The sequence below is a fragment of the Bidens hawaiensis genome, unplaced genomic scaffold (assembly GCF_021521415.1).
Source record: "Bidens hawaiensis isolate Kalapana, Puna unplaced genomic scaffold, B.hawaiensis_p1.1 tig00000820_1, whole genome shotgun sequence".
Lineage (NCBI taxonomy): Eukaryota > Viridiplantae > Streptophyta > Magnoliopsida > Asterales > Asteraceae > Bidens > Bidens hawaiensis.
In genome coordinates, this window is record NW_027491048.1 from 1,163,533 (window position 1) to 1,189,965 (window position 26,433).

The 26,433-nt window shown below is 36.3% G+C and overlaps 2 protein-coding genes and 1 pseudogene across 2 annotated transcripts in view; 1 reads left to right on the forward strand and 2 right to left on the reverse strand.

The window, feature by feature from the left end:
• Window positions 1-3,017: 3,017 nt before the first annotated feature.
• LOC143539716 (uncharacterized) overlaps window positions 3,018-26,433 on the reverse strand; it is a 67,312-nt gene continuing 43,896 nt past the window's right edge. Inside the window, exon 2 of the mRNA XM_077032949.1 lies at window positions 3,018-3,422. Within this exon, the coding sequence (XP_076889064.1) occupies window positions 3,116-3,367 (252 nt within the window). The 5' untranslated portion in view covers window positions 3,368-3,422 and the 3' untranslated portion in view covers window positions 3,018-3,115. The remainder of the gene's footprint in view (window positions 3,423-26,433) is intronic.
• LOC143539675 (uncharacterized) lies at window positions 15,157-15,505 on the reverse strand (annotated as a pseudogene).
• On the forward strand, window positions 23,612-25,358 carry LOC143539685 (F-box protein At5g07610-like). The gene has a single exon (XM_077032926.1). The coding sequence runs from the start codon at window positions 23,672-23,674 to the stop codon at window positions 24,947-24,949; it is 1,278 nt and encodes a 425-aa protein (XP_076889041.1). The 5' UTR covers window positions 23,612-23,671; the 3' UTR covers window positions 24,950-25,358.

The window sequence follows — 26,433 nt, forward strand, 5'->3', positions numbered from 1 at the left end:
ACGGGTGCGGGTACAGTGTTAAGGCAAAACCCTTCACATACCTAGCACCCGCAGGGAATTGACGCCAGGAATACCTTGGCAACCAAGTAACTATAAGACGGGTGCGGGTACAGTGTCAAGGCAAAACCCTTCACATACTTAGCACCCGCAGGGAATTGACGCCAGGAATACCTTGGAAGTAAAGTAACCGTAAGACGAGTGCGGGTACAGTGTTAAGGCAAAACCCTTCACATACCTAGCGCTCCGCAGGGAATTGAAATCAAGAAGGATCTTCTGGGCAATGCTTGCGGAAACGGGAATAACATCCCCGCATAGCGGGAACGTCGAGAACTACATTGTTTGAAGCTCCAAGATGGAATTGGTGGTTTAAACATAATTGATCACTATGTTCAAAACTACCAAAACCTCATGGAGAATCCACACAAGTGGGACTCAACGCTCCTGACTTGCGAGGAGGTTACAGACCTACCCGCATCATACCCAAAGATCAAGCAGGAAAGTCGGGAATTTCTGCAAGTGACAAGGACTTCCGCGGGAAGAATCCCCATGGAAAACCTAAAATCTAAACCCTTTTCAAAACCCTTTGCTTAAGTCCAAAAGTTCACCTCACTTTATTAAACATTCATGAGAAGAACATTGGACTGGGGGGGGCTTGAAGAGGTAGGTCCCAGCAGAGCCCAGTTGGACCCGCAAGACTCACCTTGAAGAGAGACGTCTGCGCAGAAACCAACTGGATCCGCAGGACCCACCATGCTCAGAGACGTGACGTCCTTACGCGCAGTACGCAAGCTGTTCCCGCAGGAAATGCCTCCCAATGGTGAAGTACTCCGCCTGTTCCCGCAGCTGCGGATACAAGCCATCAGGGAAGGCCACCCGCGCAGCAAGGCTACACGCACAAGGCACTTAGCTCTCAATAATTCAGTTATCACCTGAAGGAATGAGCAAAGCCGGGAGCAATCCCGCACAAAGGCGGGAGGGGGAATACTCCCGCCCAAATAAGCCAGTCCGTACGATACGGGAAGATCTTCTGTACTGTACCTGACGAGGTATGGGCAAAAGATCTGACCAAAGATACGACAGCTTATTGACAACAGTATGGCGAGCAGCATGCTCTTGTACTGTATGTCACTATTAGCCGCTGCCTACTCACCAACTTCTGTCATACCACGTGCATAGCCGGCAGTTGGTGGAAAAGGAATAGTACACAGCAGGCCTGGTCACTGTCAGCCGCTGCCTACCCACCAACTACCAGCATGGCACGTGCGTAGGCCACAGTTGGTAGAACAGGAATACTATTTAGCCGGCTTCACCTTCTTGGAAACCTACTTTCGGCTATAAATACCCCAAATGGTATGATCATCTTATCATCTTATCATATACTATCTCGTATTACATATTATACCTGATATCTGCTCTAGCAATCTCTTAATATACATTTATATTCAAGAGCAATCTAGTTTGATTCTCACGCCGGAGGGTGGTCACAAGGAGGAACCCCCCCCCCCTTCTCAGTGACGAGCTCACGGTGTCTGTTTTGCAGGTTATCAGAAGAACCATCTTTGCCGGGTCTAACCCCTCGTGGGAAACATCTATTTAACCCCCAGGTTATCCGTAATCTGCCCGGGGTTCGGTTAGTGTTTCTTCATGACTTGTCGAAGAGAATCATCTGACTGTACATGTGTAGTTGTACTCTTCCTGTCTCCAACTCCTTCATTGTTTTCGAATCGTAGAACACTAGCTAATGGACGGAGATCAACGCCATGTCGAATGGAGTTAATGAGTGATCTAAGTTTGTAACCTTGATCTGTATGTCCACTAATAACGGCTAAACCAGCAGGCATCCATACACGGCCTAGAGAAGTCATGATGTAACGATTGATTTGGTGTTGGTAATGGTTTGTGTTATGGAGATTTGTAGTGTTAAGATGCAATGAAGAGAAGAGTGAATGTGTGGATTTTTTATATGAAGTTAAGGTGGTGTATGAGGATTAATTTATTATTGAGATGCAACATGAGTCATTGTTGATATCCAATAGATAGCTAACAGGTGTCTTGTCATGAGAATGAGCTTCAATATATGAGGAACACGTAGCATACATTAAAATATATACACGAACATCGATGTATTTCAATTTTTTATATATCGAGGGATGGGATGCAATGTACAGGCATTGCAAGAAATGACCCATCAAGGCAGGTCATGTGGGTTCACGTGGACCGGTTTCATATATTCGCTTGTGAGGTACCTTTAGCGTTTAGACCAATGAGTGTGGTTGTGTGCTTAGATCATGACTCATGAGTGTGGTGATATATGGATTCATTGAGTGTTAAAACTAGTACATGTCACGTTATTAACCACACTATTTTTACAAAATAATAAAACTAGTGAAATGAAAATTGTTAAATCATTATTTTTTGAAGCCAATAAACGTGATAAGAATATTTAATACAGATGTTAAATATGAATTATACATTCTAGATAATCAACAATGAATATCCAAAAGTTTGTATATATATAATATAGAGAAGAATTGATGGAAAAAAGATGTTTGGTACATGGTTCGACCATGGATCGGTCGCTCAAGCAAGTCAAGTACTGCCTTTAAAAGAAGTGTACTATAGGCATAGATTGACACATCATATGTTCATGTATGAACAGTGCAGGTTTAAATTAATATAGTTGGATGAATTAACCATGTCATATATGAGCCTTAAGAGCGAAAATTTTATGTTTTAAATCGATCAACAAAGTTAACTAGAAAAAAAGGAAAAAGAATATATAATACATCAACAAAAGGTAATATAAGAACTGAATATGAAATAAAAAAAAAATACTCCTTTAGCCCACAAGGAGTTAAGGAGTGGTCTCATATGAAAGACGAATCACATCGCCAACACTAATTCTATTTCTGCCTATAAAATCCATAGGTTAGTTGCAACTTAGCATGAAAGTTTAAAAACTGACTTAATATATCAGGTTAAATGAAATCAACAATTTCTATATAGACATTAGGAACTCTTCATTTATGAAGATATTACTTGTACATCATGCATAATTACATGCGCATATAACCATGTTCTTCTGTATCTATCTACCTAAATAACAATCCCTTGATCAGTTGGGACCCCAACAACTCAAGTACATGACTTTTCTTAAAGATTCCTCTGATTCTTCTATGCTTCTGCTTGAAGCCATGGCTGCCTGAGAAGACAACTTCTTAGTTTGGGAGATTGATCTGATATTGGCCTTGGCGTGGTGGTGGATGGTTCTGATGGTGTAGTTCCACCGTGCAAACCCTTGATCTTTAAGTGCCTCCACCAGTCCCAAGGTTCCAGCCACCATCCAAGCTCTGCTTGTTGAACTCATGTTATCTTCAAACTTTTAATATAAGTGGGTTTGATAATTTGATTCAAAAGTGTTGTGTGTGAATGATGAATAATAAAGAAGACTGGAGAGGGTATAACTAGATGGAATATAACCAAACAACATTAGGAAAGAACAACACCAGGTTTAAGGAAACAAAACAGTGGGAAAGTGCCTATGGTTTTGAGGTAGTTGAATTCTCAATTATGCCCCTGGACATCATGACAAGAATATCACTATATGACAAAAATAAATGGAGTAAATTGTAGTATTAAAATAGGCCTTTGTTTCTCAAAATTAAATTAGAAATTATTTATGAATCTCGTTTGGTGTGTCTATTGCAGGGTGTTTGGGATTCCTTTTCTAAGGCCGACTTTATAATTTTTGGAAAAAGAAAAGATTTTATTAGGTGTTTGGTATTGAAAAATTGAATGATGTAAGTTAGATTTTTAGTAATGAAAATTGTAAAAGTTTCAAAAGTCACAACATGATTTTTCTAACTTTTGCCAACAGTAAATAATAAGTTTTTAGTAATGATAATTGTAAAAGTTTCAAAAGTCACAACATGATGACCTTTCCAACTTTCGCCCGGAAGTAAAAGGAGCTTCAAAAAAAAGAATCCCAAACACCCGCTGCTTACTACCGTGAGTCATTTGTCAAAAGTAAATTACAAATTTATATTTCCGGTTTGTTTCCTTCTTCTAAAGTTAGGACTCGGAGGTTCTTTTGTTAAGCGCAAATTTCATGTACGTTACTAGTTGATGAAACACGAGGTTAAATCGGGTTTGAGCAAGTACTTTCACATGGGTTGATCACCTTGAGAATTTAATCAAGTTGAATGTTGGGACTTGTAGCTACAGAAAACAAAAACGAGTGTGTAGTGAAGAAATTAGAAGAACGAGATGCTCGTACCTCAGCAAAGAGTCATCATCGCCTTCATCAATGTGTCTTACCGTTTGATAGGGTCTCCTATTTATAGTTGGATGTGTACGATGACGGAGGTCAGCCATCGGGCCATGTGTTAAGCTACCTTGGATTGTCTCTTATGCGGACATAGTATTGGAGACGTGTATGCTGTTGCGCGGATCCCCTTTCTGGTATTACTTTCTCCCCAGCTCTACATTGGTAGTTCTGCGCATACCAGTGGTACAATTGGCCTTGCCCCCGTTGGCACCTTTTTTTGTACAGTTTTAGCGTTCGCAGTGGTCCTGACTTGTACATTATGTCGCAATACTCTGGACATATCCGCTTTAGGGGTGTGCATTAGAAAGGGATGTTAGCATTAGAGAGGGGTGTTCCGTTTTGGTGTGTATGATTTCTCCATCTCAGATCCAGGTCTAATTCGGATTCAATACTATATCCCTTCACTATTCTTTCTAAAATTACTTGCACGTTTGTCTTCTTTCTAAAATTATATGTATGCTTTTCAATACTTTGTCTTACGTGGGTGGTAGTTAGCTTTGTAAGTTAAAAATAAATTATTTTAATTAATAAATTCTTTAATTAGCCAGATTTGCCAAATCTCACATTGGTCTCGAACTAGCCAAATCTCACATAGGTCTCAATTCTCGAGTTAGATATATTCTTGTTTCATAATTTCATTAAGAATGTTATGTCTCTTAAATCACAAACGCAAAGTTCACGTCTTTCGGCTTCAACTCAAGTGTTGAATTCCAACACTCCCTCTAGACCAAACTTGTTCCTTTAAGGTCTTTCACAACCCGCAACACCCGTATCTCTTTGAACTTGATTCTTGGACTTATCACACGCCTTCACACGAAGTTGTGTCTTGGTTCGTTACTCCTTAATCTACACAAGATCTATGACATCATTCAACTCACCTCCAAACACAAGTTGCATGCCTTATTGTAACAACGTGAAAATTTCTAGTTCAAATTATCAACTTTTCAAAGTCTAAGGACTAAAATTGCCAAATTCCAAAGTTAAGGGTCTAAATTGCAAATTCTGATTTTTCTAACCTATAGCGGTACGCAACAGGTCAGAAGAAAACACCCATCGCGGTATGCGATGGGGTGTCAGACAATGTGGGACACGTGTGCCACGTGGCACACGGTGGCAACGCCTGCCGCCACGTGTCGCCATTTGGAGCGGTGCATGCCACTTGTCAACACGTGGCAGGTCTAGTGTGTGACTGGCCAGGCCTACGTCGCGGTACGCGACGGGCCAGCCAAAGGACCCATCGCGGTACGCGATGGGATCCAAAACTTTGCCTATAAATAGCGACCATGGGCATCAGAACCAAAACAGCTCCAACATCTCACTACTCTCTCTCTCTAGCCATACCTCGATAAACGTGCCATATTTCATCGTAAAGCGTGTCCTGAACCTTCATTTGTGTACCGACGTTTCCTTGAAGTTTATACCACCTTTCACCCACACTCAATCAAGAAGGTGTTGTGATAATGGCGAGGAGTCTCGAAAGTCGTATCCTCAACTATTGAAGATTTGGCGTTTCTTGATTTACGTGTCGAGAAAAGTGAAGCGACGTCGGAGTGCTGCTCGAGTCCCTAGGATTTCTATACGCCATTAAGGTTAGGCGTAATGATGAATTCAATATAATTCAATATTATATTAAAGGCTTAAGCCTTATGTCGAGGATATACTCGATACCTCGATAAAAGAAAAGAAAAGAAAAGAAAACATAACAAAGAAACGAATGAAAGTATGATTATGAATATGAATACATATATAATGAATAAAGAGTATTCTTAAATAATAATAAAAGAAAAGGATTACGTTTCTTGGAGAAGAAAAAACGTCGGGTTTTAATATAAACTAAAAGTTTATAATTTACTTTTAAACTAAAGGTTTTCAAGTAAATAAGAATTGAACTAAAGGTTCAATTGAGGATTGAGATATAAGACTAAAGGTCTTAAGCCGGATCGTGTATCCGACTAACAAATATTTATACTCGTACTATAGGTGCGAGATAAAGAAAGGGAAAGACCCTTGGACGGTGAGTGAAGCCGATCCTAAAGAGACAAGGTGAATACACCCCCAAACTTTTACTTATTTTAAAATGAGTCAAACTTGTTATATGAAATTGTTTACAAGGAACTATGTGTTCCTAAAACCGTTATAAATAAATGGTATAAACCTAGCCCTCAGGCTGTGGTATACGTATGTCTGGATCCTTACATAGGTGGTACTATGCGATGTATGGGCATGATCGCACCACCCTTGGTCGTAGGACACTCTTCTGCAGGGAGTACGACTGTTGTGTATATTTACGGGTACTTAACTAAGTCGAACGCTGCGGTGTTTGCTGAGGTGACCTAACGTAGAGGCTCATATTTATAATGTGTTATTTGACTTTGTTATTCCTAAGCCACGTTGGGCCGAGGCAGGCGTAGTCTCGAGGGGTAATAAAGTAAAAGAAATATTTTTCCGTCAGCGTGTTCACCAGCATTCGTTGTTGACGTATTTTCTTACATTTTGCAGGTGAACAAAGTTAGAGCTTGGAATGACGAAGTACTAATATCCGATGGCTCGGATTTATTTTGTGTAAGTTTAATATGGTAGTTTGTAAACATAAACAAGTAATCTTTTGTTAACAACTCTAAATGGGTATTTTATAATTCCCATCTTTGAATATATATATAAATTACACTTTCGATCCTTAAAGTTTTTATAAGTCTTCCGCTAATTAACGCAACTCTGAATTATTTACAAACACGATACCAACTTATGGGTCGCACTCCTAGGCCCTAGATGGGGGTGTGACACTTTTCTTTGGTGGTCTCCTACGAACCCACTATTCGTACAAACCGAAACCAAAACCATCGAGCACGCCGTCTTCTATTTTTTTACAGCACCAAAACCATAACTACGACGCCATTTTTAGCCACTTGTTCTAGCTCCGTAACTCATCCCTCGTTCTTGTTAACAACCTAAACCGCTACAATTTGTACGCTACGATTTGGTCCCGAAATCGGACGCCGAAAATCTGATGTTGTTGTCTCGTTTAGACAGCCTGATAATGCTACCGCTCGGAATGTTGGGTAATCGATCCAACTCACTAAACTACCCCGACACATGGAGGTTTTATCATCTCTACACACAGAGATTTAACCATACCGACACACGATTATGGTACAACATCACTGCTCAACACACGGAGATTTAACCATCCCGACACACGGTGATAACACATCATCATTGCCCCGACACACGGAGATATGACCACCCGACAAACGGTGATGACACACCATCAGTGAAACCTTCAACTAAAAGAACACCAAAACTAAGTTGACACACAACTTCATCGCACTCCGTTATATCGGCGGACCGAACCACCTTGTAACAACTTCACCATCACCTTTGAGCCATGACTTAGTGAGACTATACATTCACAACATCTTTGCCTTATCCATGCAAAACTTCAACTATGCAAGTTGGCTGCTACGTGTCCACCGTTCGTCAGCCACAAGGCTGCTTAGCTCCTATGATTGACTTCAGCCTACCCTTCGATTGGACCCTTGCCATGATCAAATCTAGACACTTTCAAATTTCGATCGGGAACTTATCGCGGTCGAAACATGGACACCCACATCGTTCGACCAGAAACTCACCGCAATCGGAACATGGACACACCTTCGTTCAATCGGTTTCTCTGTTTTAAACGAACTAAAACTGTCGGCCCTCGCTTCCTTCGGTTGCGATCAAATCAGTCACCAACAAATACGACAACCACATGTCAATTCATTTTTTTTTGTTTGACCGCCAAACGAATTCTTTAGCTTCCTGCTCATTCGTTTCCTCCGCGACATACCCGTTGGTTTTCTACCAAAACTCAAACTCTTCGATACAATATTCTTCCTTAGCGAAAAAGAGACCAACAAAATAAAACACAACCAAACTGGTTGTTCTTCGAGAACCCCCTGTCGTCTCCGAAATCAACAAAAAAAAAACATCTCTAAACTTATTACCGGTCATCACTGACATCAAACGGTGCTTACTCTTGAGATTGCCTCTGTACGCCACCATCTAATTTAAACTTGATTCTAGTGATTTATCACCACACATGTATTATAATAACCAAACTTTTGTATTAGATAACAAATGAATAAATATATATATGTATAATATATAAGATAATAATAATAATAATAATAATAATAATTTACGTTTAGCATAATATACTTGAAAATCTTGGTTAAATAAATAAATAAAATTAGAGTGTTTTATTTGAAAAACATCAAAATAAATTAGAAAAAAAGATATGATAAAGGACTAAAGTTGTCATTTTCTCAAACCCAATTGGCTCAAACCCAATTTGAAACCAGTAAGCTTAGTATTCTTCTCCGCCAAAAACGAAGCTTCGATCTCGATCTTATTCTTAACACTCATAATCTGAAGCTCAAATTTTAAATAAACCGAAATTTAGGGTTTAGAACTCGTTTAAATACTACAACAAATCCCTTCATCCAGAAACCTAAATAACCCTTCATATCACCATCGATCACCCTGTCGCTCCTCGTTTCTTTTCCGAATTAAACCACCACCACCGCTAACGGTTGCTGCCGGAGACGACTATTACCAGCCAGACGCGTTCTTGAGTTACGCCACTTGCCGACGAACCGTCATGTACCGTGTGCCACCGACCGCCACAAGTCAGACGCCACCAGCGTCTTCGCTAGATCGCACCTAGTTTCGGTGACATACGTCGTGCATCGCCCCTCGTTTCAGTTTTCCGTAAGCATCGACCGTTCGAGTTCGAGTTTCACCTTCTATTTGTTCTGTTCGAAGAACCGTCTCGTTTCCGTGCGTTGCCAACTTTGTTCTTAAATAGAGGTAATAGTCGGCTCCCTCTCATCTAGTTCGCATGCCCCATTAATTTGTTTGAGTACGGCGTCTATGATCGTTGATTTGTTTCGGCGATGGACACTTTTAAATATAAACTGTATCTGAAAATTTTAATATGACTCATGCATGCATGATATAAGAGAAATGAAATCAAGAGCCTTTGTGTGATTCGTTTTGTTATGTTGGTTGTTGAAAGACTACCTGCAACTATATTTATTTGATTGGCAAAAGTTAGCGGAGGCTCATAATAATTAGTATGAATGGCTCCTACAGCCACCACGTATAACCTTTAAATCAATTTAGAAAACTTAGATATTTTTAATAATAAATTAAAAATGTTAAAATCTTGATGATTAAAAGTAAATAAACACATAAATAGATAATAATTCTAAGTTCAGGTTAGTTTATTCCGCGTACTTCCTTTATAATTATAAGTAGAGGTTTTAAATTAAAATTATATAACTAGTTATATTATGGAGGCGTAAACGTGTTCGAGTAATTACTAAAACGAACATACCACAATACATTATTTCTGTATAAATCATGAATTTTGAAAAGTGTTCGTCCCGGAAAAATCAACGAATCCGCCAAATTAGTTATAATAAAACATCTAATTCAAATTATAATCAACCATAGGTCATCGTAAGACGTGCTCACACTTAGATTCTATTGCCCGTGCTTTGCTTGTTGACTAAGGTACGGATTCTGTTTTTCTTCACTCATAGTATTGGTTCTAGTCCATTTTATATTCGATGTCCGTCACTTCGTAGTGCGGATTTTTGTTATCTAGTTCGGTTTATTCGTATGATATGTTATGTTAATTTTATAGCATGCAATAGGTTATATATATTTTGAATTCATTATTGCATGTTCCTGTTTAAATATCTTTTAGTTATACGACTTTAGTTCAGTACTCTGTTACCCGAGCATTTCTGACTTGTCGTTGGGGCGTCAACGACATGGCACTTATCGTGACAGTGCGTAATCAAAGTTCACGGCGTCTCTGAAAGTACTCATGTAGTACCTTGGCCACTTAGAGGCGAATAGATCGATCTTAGCTCCGACTCCTGACTCCTGACTTCTGTTTGAGATGGAACAATGTGTGCACGCCACCCACACCGTCTCCTTGGTACATGGACTAGCTAGCTGTGTACCCCTCTGTTTAGGCTCTGGGTGCTTCCGTATTACACGACCTATTTATTTTAACATCATCGTCGTGTATATTAGTAATTATATTTTGTTTCGCTATATTTCTGGTCCGTTTTGATATGTGTATATGCATTTGGTTAAATTTGAGTATATTCAGATTACGTCCCGATCGTGTATCGGATTATGTTTCGCATCTAATTATAGTTCGGTCTAAAACGTGGTTTTATATCCGCAATAGTTTCAGTTTTATTTCAGTATGTGTTTTGTCTTATGTATGCCTTTACCTGTACTATTGTTCTCTCCGTTACTGGGCAATTTTTGGCTCAGCCGTATTTTCTTGTTTGTGTCTGTCTTATTTGCTAACAGGTAATTCGGGAAATCGGGAAGATCAGTGATGAGAGTAAAATGAAGCTCAAGAATAAGGACTTGATTTAATTTTCTTTTATTTAAGCATTTAATAAATTTGACTTAGAATTTCTTTCAGTGTTTTTAACTCTTTTGGTTGCCATGGGATTCTTTTCATTTCATTTAAATGGTTTTTGTTTGGTCTATGATATCTGTAATAGTGACACGTCAGCCTGCTCCGGGTTGGGGTGTTACATGTATGCTACAAGTAGCAACACGTACACTTTTCATGTGGCCAATTAAAACACGTGCACTTTTCATGTGACCAATTAAAGGTCTTCAAACATGAAATTCTCTCACAGCCTACACACTAATCTCCAATGGAAACAAATTCCATCGACCCTTCTCTCCGATAATTAACAACTCCCTTTGTCGTCATCAATGAAACCCTTTATTTACCACCGTTGCAACCCCTTGAGGGGCTGCTCCCTCTTCTCGGAAAACGACTCTTAAAATCACCAAGCTCTTATACCACTTGTTAAACTTTTAGCGGGTGAATTAAGAACACGAACACAAGATTTGATCAACACACGATCGACTCTTTTATTAAGAAAATAATAAACAAGAAAAACTTAATAATTCTGATACAGTGTATGGCTTATATAGAACCCATACATGACTAATCCTATACTAACTTAAATACGCAATTTGAATCCAAAACAAATATGATTAAATAAAATAAGACTAACTTATCTTATAATAATAAACTAATGATTATATTAAATATTCTCCAATATTCTAGGAGCTTTCAATCCAGTTTGGTATTGGACACGTGTAACATCAAATATATGTTGTTTCATTTTTCCTTTCAATCTTTGGGAGACAAAGAAGATTTAAGGATGTAGGATGTATATATTTTGTCCAATTTTAACTACAATAACTCTAGGTGGCCATATTTTGCATAACACAACATGTTTCTTTTGTCAAATATGGAGGAGAACAAAAACAAATATAAGTATACTCAAGTACTGGTTAGAAGTACGTCCATTTTATAAATAAATGGTATTCATACATTTGTTGGGAGAAATTAAAGTACGTTGTTTCGAAGAGAAACATATATACAATTTGTAACTCTCTTCTTTCAAGTCACTTAATAATATTAATTCCCAACCCATATACCAAACCAATTAAACTACTCTTCATCTCAGTTCTGACCCCAGCAGTTTAAGTACATGACTTGTCGAAGAGAATCATCTGACTGTACATGTGTAGTTGTACTCTTCCTGTCTCCAACTCCTTCATTGTTTTCGAATCGTAGAACACTAGCTAATGGACGGAGATCAACGCCATGTCGAATGGAGTTAATGAGTGATCTAAGTTTGTAACCTTGATCTGTATGTCCACTAATAACGGCTAAACCAGCAGGCATCCATACACGGCCTAGAGAAGTCATGATGTAACGATTGATTTGGTGTTGGTAATGGTTTGTGTTATGGAGATTTGTAGTGTTAAGATGCAATGAAGAGAAGAGTGAATGTGTGGATTTTTTTATAGGAAGTTAAGGTGGTGTATGAGGATTAATTTATTATTGAGATGCAACATGAGTCATTGTTGATAACCAATAGTAGCTAACAGGTGTCTTGTCATGAGAATGAGCTTCAATATATGTGAAACACGTAGCATACATTAAAATATATACACGAACATCGATGTATTTCATTTTTTTATGAGGGATGAAATGTACATAGGCATTGCACTAAATGACCCATCAAGACTGGACAGGTGGGTTCACGTGGACCGGTTTCGTCTATTCTCTTGTCGAGTAAGTATAAAAGCATCTTCATGTACAATTTTTCGGTATCAATTCGGTTTATTACATCTAAAAAACTAAACCTAAAAAATAATTTTGTCATAATTAAAAGAAATAGACAAACAAAATATAATTAAGAAAACCTAATACAACAATCGATACGAAAAAACCTGCTTTGAAAAAGAATAAAAGACTGTTATAAAGAGACTTGAACTTGAATTGATTAGTATGTCAAGAATTATTAAGCATTCCATCAAATCAACTCAATAATTTGTGTAAATTTTAAAAGTAAATATATAAATGGTATAAGTCATAACCCTAAAAAACGTTTGTGTCACAAAAGTTCTCAATTATACTAATTTATTATAATTTTATTTTTTATTATTTTTAAGTAGCTATTGTTTGGGTGTTGTAATTAGTACAGTATGTGTTACTTAATTTGTTGAAGCATTTTGGGCGCGCACTAGGCCTACTTAAAACTATGTCGGAAAAATATCATGAACGACTAATTGCTTAACATCTTATTCAGTTTCCTCATGTTATTAATTTGTTAGTGTATTGTTTTGAATGTCATGAACGCTTTGTCCACTTTTTGCGGCTGTTGAACTTTATTAGGATAAATACCGTAAAAATTGAACACTTTAGTTTGCATTTCTCGATATTTGATCTAAGTTGATCGTGTGAGCGATACGGTTCTTCATACATAATTAATGTCGTGAAATTTCTTTGAGATCCATCTCCGCAATGCCTACTTGTTCGCGCATTACCATTGACCAGATCTTCTAAGATGTCGATATAAGTGTGAGCCAATGTCTCTTCTTCCAGTGGGAAATCGTTAATGCTTATGAGTATGGTCTCACGGTCGAGGAACCATATGATGAGTGGGTGAGATGGAGTGGAGATGTAGAGAAAGGGTACATGAGAGAAAAAGTAATAATAATACGAAGTGGAATATGTGTCTTTAATAAGAGGAGGTAGATGAATATATGAAGAAAAAGAATATGAACATGAGAAAAGAAATTGAGTGTATAGCACCCTCATTTCCAAACTTTTGGATTTAAGAAACTTTTAATTATTTGTTTTTGGGTGATTGGAAATCGTCATCGTACTCGGTATATCCCACCAATAGCAAAGTTATGGTAGGGTCTGAGGAGGGTAAGATGTAGACAACCTTACCTCTACCCCATAGGGATAGAGAGGCTGCTTCCGATGAGACCCCCGGCTCGATAGTAGTTTTGCATCAAGCCTTGGACATAAGACACATAGCACTCAATCATCGGGACACCGGCCGATCGGTGCATGTACCCTTGTCTTTCGGCTATCAAAGCCACCACATGATGCCTGATTAACCTTCCGCCATTTTTAACGATATATTCACGAGATTAGCAAAATAACGTCAAAATTAGTGCAATTTCACTTTTGCCCACCCGAGAGTTCACACGTATATATATTATATGCGCGCACCGCAAGCAGGACGTAATGATTGGAAATGATACTGCATATATAAACAATATAGCTAGATAAAATCACATATTTGAGTGTTCTCCTGATAACGATTAGTATATATATGTTTTGTGCATAAAATTTTCGCAGTATAAAAGGTAGTCCTTATTTTGAAGCCAATAAACTTAAGAATATTTAATTCAAACGCTATATATGAATATTCATATAATAGATTCTAGATCATCAACAATAAACATCCAGAAGTTTGTATATAATAAAGAGAAGAATTAATGGAAAAAAAGATAGTCGGTACATGGTTCGACCATGAATCGGTTGCAGTAAGTCAAGTCTAATCGGCTCAAGCAAGTCAGTTTGCCTTTAAAAGAAGTGTACCAACTAGACTATGCTTGATGCATGATATATACGTTCATGTATGAACCGTGCAAGTTTTAACATAAGATTGAATGCATATTATCATATTATGAATCGAACCATGTGATGCATGCAGTGGCGGACCCAGGATTTTTTATCAATGGGGTCCCAATTTTTTCGGTTTACAAAATTTTTCGGGTCGGTCGTTATTCGGGTCGGGTCGAGGCGAGGAACATAATAAAACACGGAACTATGGTGTCATTGGAAACGAGTAAGTAGAAAGAATCTAAATTACAAACTAGATGAAACATACACTTTTAATTCATACCCGAAAAACATGAACGTAATCTATATATATGGTCTTACATAATTGACCAAAATATGAAAAAATAACTCTAACACAAATAAATGATTAATTATAATATACATACACAAGGTAAATAATAAAAGAATATGCAAAATCCATGTTAACATTATATATGTTGCATGGTGATAATGACTATATGAGAGAAACTAACAAAAAGCATAAATACCCTAACTGAATAACTAAGACTAGGATATTAAAAAAACAACAAAAGAGGAGTATGATGGGGCTTGAACCTACAACCTCTCACAAGTAAAACAAGGGACTTTCCACTGTACCAGTTCAATGTTAATAGTATGGGTTCCAAGTATTAATTTTTATGGGGTCCTTACAAAATTTAATATACCGTCTCTAAGTAATTTTTAAAAAACATCGGTGTCCCGGGACCCCGATCGGACCTATGTGGGTCCGCCCCTGGATGCATGAGCTTAAGAGTTTAACTTTATTTATTATTATGAAAGGTTACACAAATCACAATACACATCACACATAACTAATTAATTAATTAGGACCCCAACAACTTAAGTACATAACTTTTCTCAATGATTCCTCCGACTGCTTTGCTTCATCTATGCTTCTAGTTGAACCCATAGTTGACAACTTCTTAGTTTGTGAGATTGGCCTTGGCGTGGTGGTGGATGGTTCTGATGGTGTAGTTCCACCGTGCAAAGCCTTGGTCTTTGAGTGCCTCAACCAGTCCAACTGTTCCAGCAACCATCCATGCTTTGGTTCTTGAACTCATCTTTTGTAGATTATGAAATGTGTATAATTATGTGTTGATGATATGAATATATGGTTTGGAGCTTAAATAGGAAGATTGAAACAGGAGGAAGCTAGCCAACGGTTTTGGAGCATGTTGGGTGGCTTGATAATGCTAGATTAAACAACGGTTTCTTTCCATAAACGTTGGGCTCACTTCTGTTATTTTTTATCCTATGATAATGCCTGCCGCCTTTTTAAACAAACCTTTCTTTTTCTTTTAAATTTATTATTATTTTTTGGATTTTGCAAAAGAAATATAGATAAAGTGGATCTCCTTATTTTTAGAGTAAACAAAGATAAGGTGAAAGTTCAGTTTTGTTACCATGTTTGATTGAAAAAGGGTTAGGCTAAAATACAATGTTTTAAAAACCGGTATTTTCTTTGTCTGAGATTTGACTAAAAAATGGTATAACCGGTTGAACCGTGTTGTACCGGAAGGTTCGACCGGGTTATATAATTTATCATATAATTTCATATAAATGCAATTTTAACTAAAAAAAGCAAAAATAACATGTTTCCAATAATAAAATATCATTCAAAAGTTAATCTAAATTAAAAAAAAAATACAAAAGCACATGATTTTCAACCAAAGTTCTTTTAAAATAAAGGTGCGCAATAGATTTATTTCATCGAAGTGTTGTATGTATCGAGTTCACGATCGCTTAAAAGAATAAGAAGAAGTTTTAGTTACTTCTAATCATAATATACAAAAATCACATGAAATAAGTAACATATACAGAAAAAAAATGGGCCTTAAACATAAAAAATCTGGTGGCTTTTAAACAGGAATAAACCGGTTTATGAATACCGGCCGGTTTGATGTTCCATAAAACCGCTCATATATACCTAGTACAAAATACTGGGTTGCTCACCGAAATCCGTTTCAATCGGCCGGTTTAAATCGGGTTTTAAAACACTGCTAAAACGTGCCTTCTTTTTTTTTACTTGTGATGCCTTTTTAAAAAAATTTAGTTTCAATAAAAATTTTATTTGACGTATTACTCTCTCTAACATTTTTTTATTTTATAGCACAAAATTTGTTCAGTTTATTACGTAAATAAACTATTTATTAATTTTTATTTGTTAACAAACATTACAAAATTTGTTTTAAAAAATACAAACTATCTCCAAAACTATTAAAAAAAACTTTCTATAAAAATTGAAAGAATTATAGAAATGAGTATTCTTAAATAATAAAAATTGTTTGTTTTAATTGAGAATTTTTTTTCTTATATTAAAAAAACACAAAATCATTTTAAAAAACATTATAAAATAGTAAAAAAAAATCTAATAAATGTAGCTTGAAGACAATAAGAATAAATGATAACAAACTGATAAAAAAAATAAAAAAAGTTTGAATTGTATAAATATGAAACTTGAGGAAGGAAGTATATATGTTTAGTAAAATATGTTAGAGGTGGATAAGTTTATCAGACCATTGAAAAATTATAATTTTGGTCTTTATAATTCATTTGATAAAGAGGGCATCTTAATGGGTAATACTAGAGGTGGCAATGGGAGTGGGTTGGGTTGGATTTGGGTGATAGGTCAGGATGGATATTTAAAATAGAGGGTTAGAATGGATATGGGTCAAGATAGGTAAAACTAACCCATCTTGATCCAAATGAAGGTTGACATACAAATGATTTTAAAAACCCCTCAAAAAAATATTCAAAAAACTATTAAAAAATAATAACTCAAAATATAAATAAAAAACGCAAAATGTAAAATAACTAAAATGTTTCCCCCATCATCCTCGTTCATTAAAAAAAAATGTTTCGTACTGGTTCAGGTTCAAGTTTTTCGGGGTTTTTTTTGGTTCGGTTTTGTTTTTTTCATTTCGGTCGGTTTCGGTATCTGTTCGGTTTCAATGATTTCGGTTTCGATTTCTCAGTTTTTTCGGTTTCAGTGTTGTTTTCTTTTAGTCAGTTTTTTCGGTTTCATTTCGTTTTTCTTGTTTCGTTTCGATTCATTTGTTTTATTTTGGTCGGCTACGTTTCAGTTTTTTTGTTTCGTTTTGGTAAGCTTTTTGATTGCATTTCGCTTTTTTTGTTTCGTTTTGGTCAGTTTTTCTATTTCGGTTCAGTTTCGTTTCAGTTTTTTTGTTTCGTTTGGTCGGTTCGGTGTTTTTGATTCGTTTTGGTCCAGTTTTTAAACTGCATTTAGTTTTTTTAAGTTTCCTTGTGGTCAGTTTTTCAGTTTCAATTCGGTTTTTGGGTTTCATTTCGGTCATTTTTCTATTTCGTTTCTGTTTTTTTGTTTCGCTTTGGTCGGTTCATTATTTTTGTTTTGTTTTGGTCAGCTTTTCAGTTGCATTTCGCTTTTTTTGTTTCGTTTTGGTCATTTTTCTATTTCGCTTATGTTTTGTTTTGTTTTTTTTGTTTTGTTTTGTTTCGGTCAATTCGGTGTTTTTGTTTTGTATTGATTTAAGCTTTTCAGTTGCATTTCGTTTTTTTTTTGTTTCGTTTTGGTCAGCTTTTCGGTTTCATATCGGTTTTTTTGTTTCGTTTTGGTCGTTTATCTATTTCAATTCAGTTTCGTTTCGGTTTTTTGTTTCCTTTTGGTCGGTTCGGTGTTTTTGTTTTGTTTTGGTCCGCTTTTCAGTTGCATTTCACTTTTTTTTTGTTTCGTTTTGGTCAACTTTTCGGTTTCATATCGGTTTTTTTGTTTCGTTTTGGTCGTTTTTCTATTTCGATTCAGTTTTGTTTCGGTTTGGTCGATTCGGTGTTTTTGTTTAGTTTTGGTTAGCTTTTCGGTTGCATTTCGTTTTTTTTGTTTCGTATTGGTCAGTTTTTCGGTTTCAATCCCGTTTTTTTTGTTTCGTTTTGGTCGTTTTTCTATTTTGGTTCAGTTTCGTTTTAGTCGGTTCGGGGTTTTTGTTTCTTTTTTATCGTTTTTTGGGTTTCGGATGAGTTTTATTTCGCACGTGATAGTTTGAGTATTTTGAAATAGATAAATTTTGGATAACTTGGATATTTTGTTTTGACCCATTTTAACCTATAAATGAAACTCACTTGTATATTTCCAACCCATCCTGACTCACTTGAAGAATTTTTATGATCCATCATAACCCATTTTACTTTTAAAGTTTATCCATCTTAACCCAAAACAATCCATTTGGACTGGGTTTGCCACCCTTACGTAATACATTATATTTTATTACTCAAGGTAAATGGTTCAACTTATGTGATGTGTATTTTTGATAGTGCAGAATATGGATGTAGTTAAAAAAACGGAAAAACTAAACTTAAAAATCTATGTTTAATAACCCAATCTACTTCGGAAGTAATCAACAAAACCCCTATATCTAGGTTTGACTCCTTGAAACATGTTTATTATTTGAGCTCAAATTATGTTCGAACTCATTTAAGCTATTAAGGGTGTGTTTGGGATTCCTTATTTAAGTGAAAAATGATTTTTTGTTAAAAGACTTTATTATGAATTTTTTAAAAGAAGTTTTAAAAAAGATGTTTGGATTAGCTTATGTGTTGGAGAAAACCAAAATGACTAACAAAGACACTCTTTTTTTAAAAGAAGTGTACTGGGTTTTGAGGGTTAGAAGGGTGTAATAGGTAAATCAAACCCATTAAGTTAATAAGTTTGAGATTCCTAACTTTTCAAAACCCTTTTATTTTGTCTTGCCCATAAGTTAAAACCCATAAGGTCTTATGGTTTGTCAAACACTTTATACACCTTATTAATTTTTCAAAAAGTTTATAAGTTTTTAGTTGATGAAAATAAGGAATCAAAAACACCCCCTAACTAATCCAGATCATGTAGAAAATGAGTGAAGTCTTTTTTAACCCAAAGATAACAAACCAAATAGTGAAAGCCCACACTAGATAACACCAAGGGCCATTGTTGACAATCCATTCTTTAAAAACCATTGGCCTTCCATGTCCCAAGCATCTTGTTTTAGGTAAAGTAGGTACATCCGTACAATACACAAGACCAGATGAAATGAACCACCATTAGACGTGTGCAGTGGTGAACTTTTGGGGCGAATTCCAGCGATTTGGGACGCGCACACCGCCCTCACGCGAATTGTGGGGCGATAAGAGAGGGGGGTAATTCTCGCCTGTGTTGGGTGTGTGTATATTATTATTATATGTGTGTGTGTGTGATATATATATATATATATACTAGCTTTTATCCCCCGTATTATGAATGTTGTTTTATATAATTTGTTTCTAATATTTATTTATTTTTTGAATTTTTATCTTTTTATATTGTATGAAAGTTAATAATATACTTATGGTTTGATGATAAATTGTTTCACAAATAAACGTGATGTTATAACCCGGTTTAAAAGCTATATGGTTTTGATGAGACCCAAGACCCGTTTATTTTTTTTTACTATGAAATTGGTTTTTTAATTATAAATAATATTTATGAAAATTAATAATATACTTATGGTTTAATCAAATTGGTTTTTTAATTTAAATAATGTATATATCTTTTTTAAAATAAATAAGATATTATTTTTTATTATATTCTATTTAATAGGATTTTTACCTAAATAATTTGGTGAGAATAATTTTTAATTTAATTAGATTTTATAACCAGTTTAAGGAATATCTGGGTTTGGTAAGACCCATACCCATGAATTCGGGTCAAATGCATGAGAAACCTCCATTTAAAAATCAAGCAAATCTGGTGACTCCAAAATAAGGGGGAACGACCACATCGCGACACGTAGGATTTTTATGTCTTCGTTTATATTATATATATATATGGGGCTACAACACCATTAAACCTCAAAAACAAAAACTTACTATTTGCTGACTGGGAGTCACATGGCCCAAATCGCCCCATTTTGTAGCCCCTCCACTACACAAAGCCTTAGGGTGGAGGGTCGTTCCGTTATGAGGCCGTGAAGGCCAAGATCACCATGAAACATCGTCCTAGGATTTCGTCATGGTATAACTTGTGAAGGTGGTCACTGTGTGCGGTGCCGGCCCAACCATTTAGGTGGCCTAAAATGAAGTAAAAATTAGAAGCCTTTTGCATTATTTTATTTGATTAACAAAACTTGATCCGTTAGCTATACATCACAATCCAAACATTAAAATTTTTTACGCTCAACTACAAAATAAAAGTAATTTGCTGATAAAAGAATTCAGCTTAAGTTCTTTTCAATAACTTGTTAGATACAAAAGTATCTTACCTAGCACACAGTTATGTAGGGAAAAAGAAAGAAATGCAGATTGCATGAATGCAAAACTTAAACAAAAGAAAAAAATTGCATGAGTATGGCATGGGGAAAAAAAAGAGAACTATCCCAAAAAACAATTTAATAGTTAAGACATTCCTAGAATAGTATTGGAAGTAAGAATTGAAAATTAAAGAATTAGATACGTGTTTGAACCAAAAATAAATTAGACATTCCTATATGGGCTTTACGTGCAAAAAAAAAAAACAAAACACACGAAGCTCCTAGGATTTGACCTTGTCCATTCACAATTGCAGCTCACTGCTCTACCACTCCACAACGGCAAAGAGATATGTCTCAAATACTAAACTTAAAATAATATACATTATATTTATAATTTTGTTTTCTTATTTTCTATATACGAGACCTCAAAATTTCGGGGCTAAATCCCTAGATTTACCCGCTTATCTTGTAGGGCGGGCCCTGACTGTGTGATGGCTAATGTTACCGTTGGATATTTTAATTAAAAAAAACATTTTCAAACAATATAAATATACCCGACCTTTAAACATTTTTCACACACAACTCTTCTCATACATTACAAAACTCTTTAAAAATAGTAAGGTTAAAGCAAAAAATGGTTGGTTACAAACAGAGGTGGCAAATGGGTTGGGTTGGGTCGAACAAGTCATGGGTTAAATGAGTCATGAGTCAAAACGAGTATGAGTCAAAATGAGTTTGGGTCGAAATGAGTCAATTAAAAAAATGGTTGTTTTGGTTTGGGTCAAAATAGGTTAGGGTCAAACCGGGTTTTGAGTTTTGGTTTGTTTTTTTTTTTGTTTTTTTTTGTGAACGAGAATAATGACGGAAACATTATAGTTTTTTTAGATTTTTCGTTTTTTACTTATATTTTAAGTTATGATTTTTTTAATTATTTTTTTAAAATTTTTTTAGGGGTTTTCTATTAAGATCTAAAACCCTCAAAAAAATATTCAAAAATAATAATAAAAAAAATATAACTCAAAATATAAATCATAAACAAAAAAGTAAAAACACTAAAATGTTTCATACGTTGTCTTCGTTCCATAAAAAAAGAAGCATCTAGAATCGAATCGAAACCGAAAGAATCGACGAAAATGAAACAAAGAAACAAAAAGCCAAAACCGGACCATATCAATCGAAATCGAAAAAATCAATCAAACAAAACTAAAAGAATTCAAACCGAACAAAAACAAAACTGAAAAAACGAGTCCGGAATCGACCAGAAAGAAACAAAGAAACCAAAACCCAACACGTCACGGGTGAAAACTCGTGTTGACTTGAAACCTGAACCGAACCCGTTCCGATCTGAAACCGTTTCGTGCCGAAACCTGTCTTGAACGAAAACGTGTTCCGATCCGAAACCTGTCACATTTCCTTATGACACTAACCCACATCGACTCATTTCTTTGAACTTGTCGACCTATTTTGACCCGAAAATAAAAGGATGGAATTTCAAATGACTCATTTTAACAATTTATTTAAAATCTTTTACCCAAACCAACTCATTTAACTTTTAAAACAATTTGATTGACTCATTTGAAAGAGTTTGGATCAAGATTGTCACCCCTAGTTCCAAAGAAAAAACCGTACAGGGCTAAAGGTTTGCGCTAACTACTAAGGCAAATCGAATATATTTCTTTTACAACATCAGTCGTTAGTAACCCAACCATTTTCATCCCAATCGCATCCAAACAAATATCCACAATGCTACAACTAACCCAACATGTCAACCTAAGTCGCAACTGGTCACTTCACTTTATTGGGCGAACAACTGATTGACTGTTTCGCAATCCAACCCCCTATTTTCGTTACTCAACAGGTTAGTTACCTCTCGACTCCAAAGAAGAATAAGAACAAGCAAAGCCAACAAGACACTTGTAGAAAACGACCTAAAAACCCTCAAATGGGTGAGTGGGGTGGGGGTGGGGGTGGGGGTGGGGGGGGGGGTTAAAGTTGGGCGAAGGATGAGGAGGTAACCTTATGTAAGGTATTCTGGCATATCTTCGAAGACTATAGGGTTGGAAATCAAAAAAGTAAAAAAATGTTTTGTTATTAGATTTTCGAAGATTTTGGAAAGCTCCTCGGTGGATCCGAACGAAACATGAATCAAGTCATTTCGAAGTTGACGGATTTGAATAAAAATTGAGCAAGTTCAACGCATGATATATTCAAAACGTGTTTTTTTTCTTATAATACCTGTTTATATATTTTTTTATTAAAATGTAAATAAGTGATTATTTGATTTAAATTGTATAGACTCGTAATTGGCCAAGTAGATCAGGTGAGGCTGCTATCATTAATGGTGCGTCAAAAGATTACACAAAAACATATGCGAAGAAAACTTTCCCCCACTTGGCGGCATGAGGGATTGTAATATCTCATTCCATATGGGTGCCAATCCCATTGATGGATCTTCAAGGCCCAATGGATAGCCCTGAAAAAAAACGAACGAAAACGTTTGAGTTGAGTAATTATACAACCTCAAAGAATGGGTTATCAAGCAGCATTCCTGAAATCAATTAAAATGCTGATCTAAACGGCGTCGCATCGACAATGCTGTATAATATGTCGTATCCGACCCTCGTTATTTATAAGATTGATAAGTCATACTATTTTTCTTAACCTCCAATAAATAATAGGTTATGACTTCAAGGATCCACAATTCCTAACATGTTCCGCCAAGTCATACCCGAAACCAACCCGTTTCATGTTTAATGATAAAAAATAAGATCCAAACCTTACATGTTTTCAAACACCAGTTCCTTTAATCGATTTTTATAATCCAGGTTCACGAGTTTTATGATTCTAACCCGTAATCTTCACTTTAAATACTCGTCTTCGTCAGAGAGTCAGAATACTCAAAAATGACACGCTAAGTAGTCAGTCTAGATGGAAAATACTCGAAGTATTACTCGTCGAGTACTTGATCGCCTACCCCAAAATAAAACTTTCAACAAAATTAAAACTAAAACTAAAACTCAAACTAAATTAATCCTTTCAAAATCCCAAAAAACACAGCCACCAAAAACTCACCCATTTCCAATGGAACCCCTCACCGGAGTCTCGCCGGAAAACCACATCTCACCGGAATCAATTACAATCACAACGCCATTATCAAACCACAACAACAACGAAGAATATATACCCACCAATTCAAATTCAACTTCATCCGCTGATTTAATCGCATCAAGCCAAGACCTCTTAACCGAAATCTTTCTCTTGTTACCGGTAATCTCATTACTCCGATTCACATCCGCATCGAAACAATGGTATTCATTAATCAAAAGCCCCAATTTCACCTTCCTTAGAAACCCATATTTAGACCCACCTTCAGGCCTGTTTTTCGAAGGCTGGGATGCTCGATCCAGATACAATTACGTCCCCTTACAAACCCGTAACCCGGTTAATATCATTAACCCCCCGTTTACTTCCCTCGGGTTTGACTCGGGTTGTATCAAGATTTTACAATCGTGTAATGGGTTGTTGTTATGTGGGAATGATTTCCAGAAGTATTATGTTTATAACCCGACAACGAATAGGTTCATAACGCTTCCGAAGCATTGTAATTACAATCCGGATACTAGCTGTTACATGACGTTAGCGTTTGATCCTGCGAACGCGTGTGGGTATAAGGTTGTGTGTAATTATATGTATAAGGTTATGAAGATCGAAATTTATTCGTCGGTGGTTGGGAAATGGAAGGTTTTGGATGAGTGTGTTGATGATTTGGTGGATGTGTTTGATCGGGGCGTGTATGGGCATAATGCGATTCATTGGATGAGTTTTCCGAACCGGCTGGTGTACTTGAAGCTGGATGAAGAGGTGGTGCGTTATATTGATATTGATACGCCTGATACGACGGTGTATGGGACGATTCTTGATGAGTTTTTAGCTGAGTCGTGTGATGGGATGCTGCTTGTTGTTCGGTGTTGTAGGTTGAGGAGACTGAATGTTTACGAGATTAAGAAGGATTATTCGGAGTGGTGTATTAAGTACCATGTGGATCTTGAACAGGTTATAAGGGTTTATCCGAATATGGTGACTCGGCTCGGGCTGCATTTTATTGTGCAGTCGCTTGTGATTGGGGAATGGGAACGGGAAGAGGATTCGTTTGTGGTGCTTGAGCTTCCCGGGAAACTTATACAGTATAATTTTATGGTGAATACTATCTTTCAGTTATGTGATTTTAGTAAAAAGAGTCATCATCAAGGCGGGTTCTTTCCGAAGACGATTTTCCAGTTGTCTGATTTTACGCCTGAGAATCGTCGGTTTATTAATGGAAGCTGTTTTCATTTCATTCCGTCACTGGCTGCGGTTTGAGTTGTTGTATATACGAGTCATATGACAATATGGTAGATGATGCTGGTATGTATATATGGTATCAAAGATTTATGTTTTGTTAGGTTATTGGGCCTATTTATGTGATCTATTTAACAGAAAGATTAGTTAGTGGTTAGGACATAGGACCACAACAACTAATGTACAAGACTTTCATTAAAAAGATATTTAGGTTGCTTTACTTTCTCTTCTATGTCATGGTTTGTAGTCATGAACTAAATGACATATGTTTGCGACTTGCATAGTTACTTACGGGAGGGTGTTGACTCGCATTTGGGTCTCGTTATTTATGATATTGCTAGTTGCGCTAAGTTTTTTAATCTACGTTGGTTGATTCTCACAGATGTCATCAAACATTTGGACTTTGAGACAGGTATTGTTTTTTAGACGACGGCCGTAACATCTTTCTTTATAGGTGTGATCATCTACTTTGGTAGTTAAAGGCATTGTGCATAAGGGTCAGGATCAACTGTCTCGTTACTCAATACGGTGGTTACTAGGTGCTGTCTCAATAAGGCGCAGGTGTTACTAGGCTTTGTAACAACCATGCCTATCTTGATAAGCAGTTTTTGAACCAATATACTCAAATTGTTTACAAAACACAAGACAATTGTTATCGCCGTTACCCGAGTTAGGATTTTAACGTGTATTAACACGCAATGAGGATTTGGGGTTTTGAAGGAGTATATAATATTGCTATTGATTTAGTTAGGTGGTTTAATCATTTGAGTTTTTTAGGTTGTAAAATGTAGACATCTTGATAAGTGGTCATTTGTATTGTGTTGTATGAATATTGTACATGACTGATAAAATACTACACACATAGTTTGGGCCTCATCTAAGTCGACTTTGGACCTAATAAAGTCTCAAAACTCAGTCGTTAACCGGGCCTAGTTGTAACCAGATGTTGTTGATGGAATAGTAGGAGTGATGTGTTTTATTTGAGGCCACTACATGTAGAGGTGTACAAAGCCGGTTTTTCTCACACCGAACCGATTTATAAATACCGGTTTGGTCAAAGCCTGGTCGAAATCGGTTTGACCCAAACCGGTTCGTTTTAGAAATCCGTTTAGGAGCAAGAGACGTCGACCTGGTTCAGGTCGGTCGGTTCGGTTTAGAACCGGCTTTAACCGGTTTAAAACAAGGTTTACTGATCTGGGTTTTAAAACCGGTTTGTTTGTTTAAAAGAGTAACCGGTTCCAAAACCGGCAGTTTGAGTCGGTTCATGAACTGGTTTGGATGAAACCGGTTTTTTTTACACCTGTAACTACATGCCTCCTGCTTACACTCTTTCTTTCGACTTTTAGCTCTTTCAAAATTTTTGTACTAAATATTGTTACATCACCTCTAATTATTTTTTTTCTGCTCTTAGCCCTAATATGTTGTTACATCACCCATTATGAGTTAATTAAAACACATTCTCTATGTGGTAGTGACATAAGAGTACTAAATGCAAGCCCTAGGTA